This window comes from Arachis ipaensis, chromosome B06 (genome assembly GCF_000816755.2).
Source record: "Arachis ipaensis cultivar K30076 chromosome B06, Araip1.1, whole genome shotgun sequence".
Classification (NCBI taxonomy): Eukaryota; Viridiplantae; Streptophyta; class Magnoliopsida; order Fabales; family Fabaceae; genus Arachis; species Arachis ipaensis.
In genome coordinates, this window is record NC_029790.2 from 11,709,568 (window position 1) to 11,710,930 (window position 1,363).

At 39.1% G+C, this 1,363-nt stretch overlaps 1 protein-coding gene across 1 annotated transcript; it reads right to left on the reverse strand.

The window, feature by feature from the left end:
* LOC107645960 lies at window positions 264-1,095 on the reverse strand. The gene has a single exon (XM_016350122.2). It carries the CDS (start codon window positions 958-960, stop codon window positions 451-453), a length of 510 nt encoding a protein of 169 aa, XP_016205608.1. The 5' UTR covers window positions 961-1,095; the 3' UTR covers window positions 264-450.

Here is a 1,363-nt window from a genome sequence, read left to right on the forward strand (position 1 = left end):
CTTATCCTTCTCCTGCTTTCAGTCAGTTACATGCCATGTATAAGAAGTTATAATTTTTGATAATTTAAGAAAAAAACGAGACTTCAAACCGAAAAGAGGTTAGGCCTCATCCTATCCCTATACTCTCAAGTCTCACCCAGTCACCCCTTAAAATCTTAATGCGGAATAAGATTCGAATCGATTTATTCGTTATCAATCAATAATCCTCTGAAACCAGAATTGCCCCTTGATACAAAATTAGATGATAACGAAAAAAAAGAAGATGATATTGGAATTAATCACATTTTATAATTAATATTAATAATAATAATAATAGTAGAACATAAAGGATGGTATGCGTAGAACAACTAAACAGCACAGAACGGAATCTGAGATGATAGTAAAGAAAAGTAAACAAGAACAAATCAACACGATTGGTTGATTGGTTGATTGATTGATTGATTGATTGATTCAGACCTCCTTGACCTGAACGGCTTCGTCGACCTGCGTGGTGGTGGCGGCGGCGGAAGCCTTGACATCGTCGGACTTGTCTTTCTCTTCCTCAAGCTCGAAGGCAGAGACAGGAAAAGACCTGAATAGCCCTGCGGGCGTCTTGAAAGTGATCTTGCCGGTGGGAGGGTCATCGACATAGATGTCACTGAGCGTAACCCACAGCAAAATCTCCTTCGTCTTCACTCCGGTCAGCTTCTTGATCTTCCCTTTCTCCACCTGCGCCGTCACCTCCGCCGCGTACGACACAAGCTTCCCAATCTTCTCGAACTTGTGCGTGTAGGGTTTCTTCTGCTTCAGCCACACGAACCCCGTTCCTCTGTCGTAACCGCACTCCTCCATGTCCTTCAATGGCAGCAGACCGTTGGGAAGTTCGATCTCCTTTAGAAGCTCCTTCGACTTCACCTGACACATTTCGTCTCCATGATATACCTCTGACCTAGCTTTGATTTCTTCTGTTACCAGAGACATCTTCTTTTTCTTTTGTGATGATAACTATTTTGATTTAATTAATTTCAGTTGGATCTGCTTCTTCTATATAATAAGTCTATGTTGGTGTGGGGAGAAAGATAGATAGGTGTGGCTTCTTATATAGGGTTTGAGATTATGAAATTGCCCCTTTTCTTTCCCTTATATTCAACAAAGCCCTTCTCTGCTTTCTCTAATATCATGACATCAACTTCTTCCCATTTCTAAAATTCTATCAACTTCAACTACTTTCGGAGGTAAAATATTTTTAAATTGTTTTCATTGGGGTTCAATGAATCTTTTAAATTTGAATTCCATCTTGTTAAGAAATCTTTTTGTTACTAATTCATCATCTGTATTTCACTGTAATTCATAAATATGTCGGTAAATGGAAGTTGAAAATAAA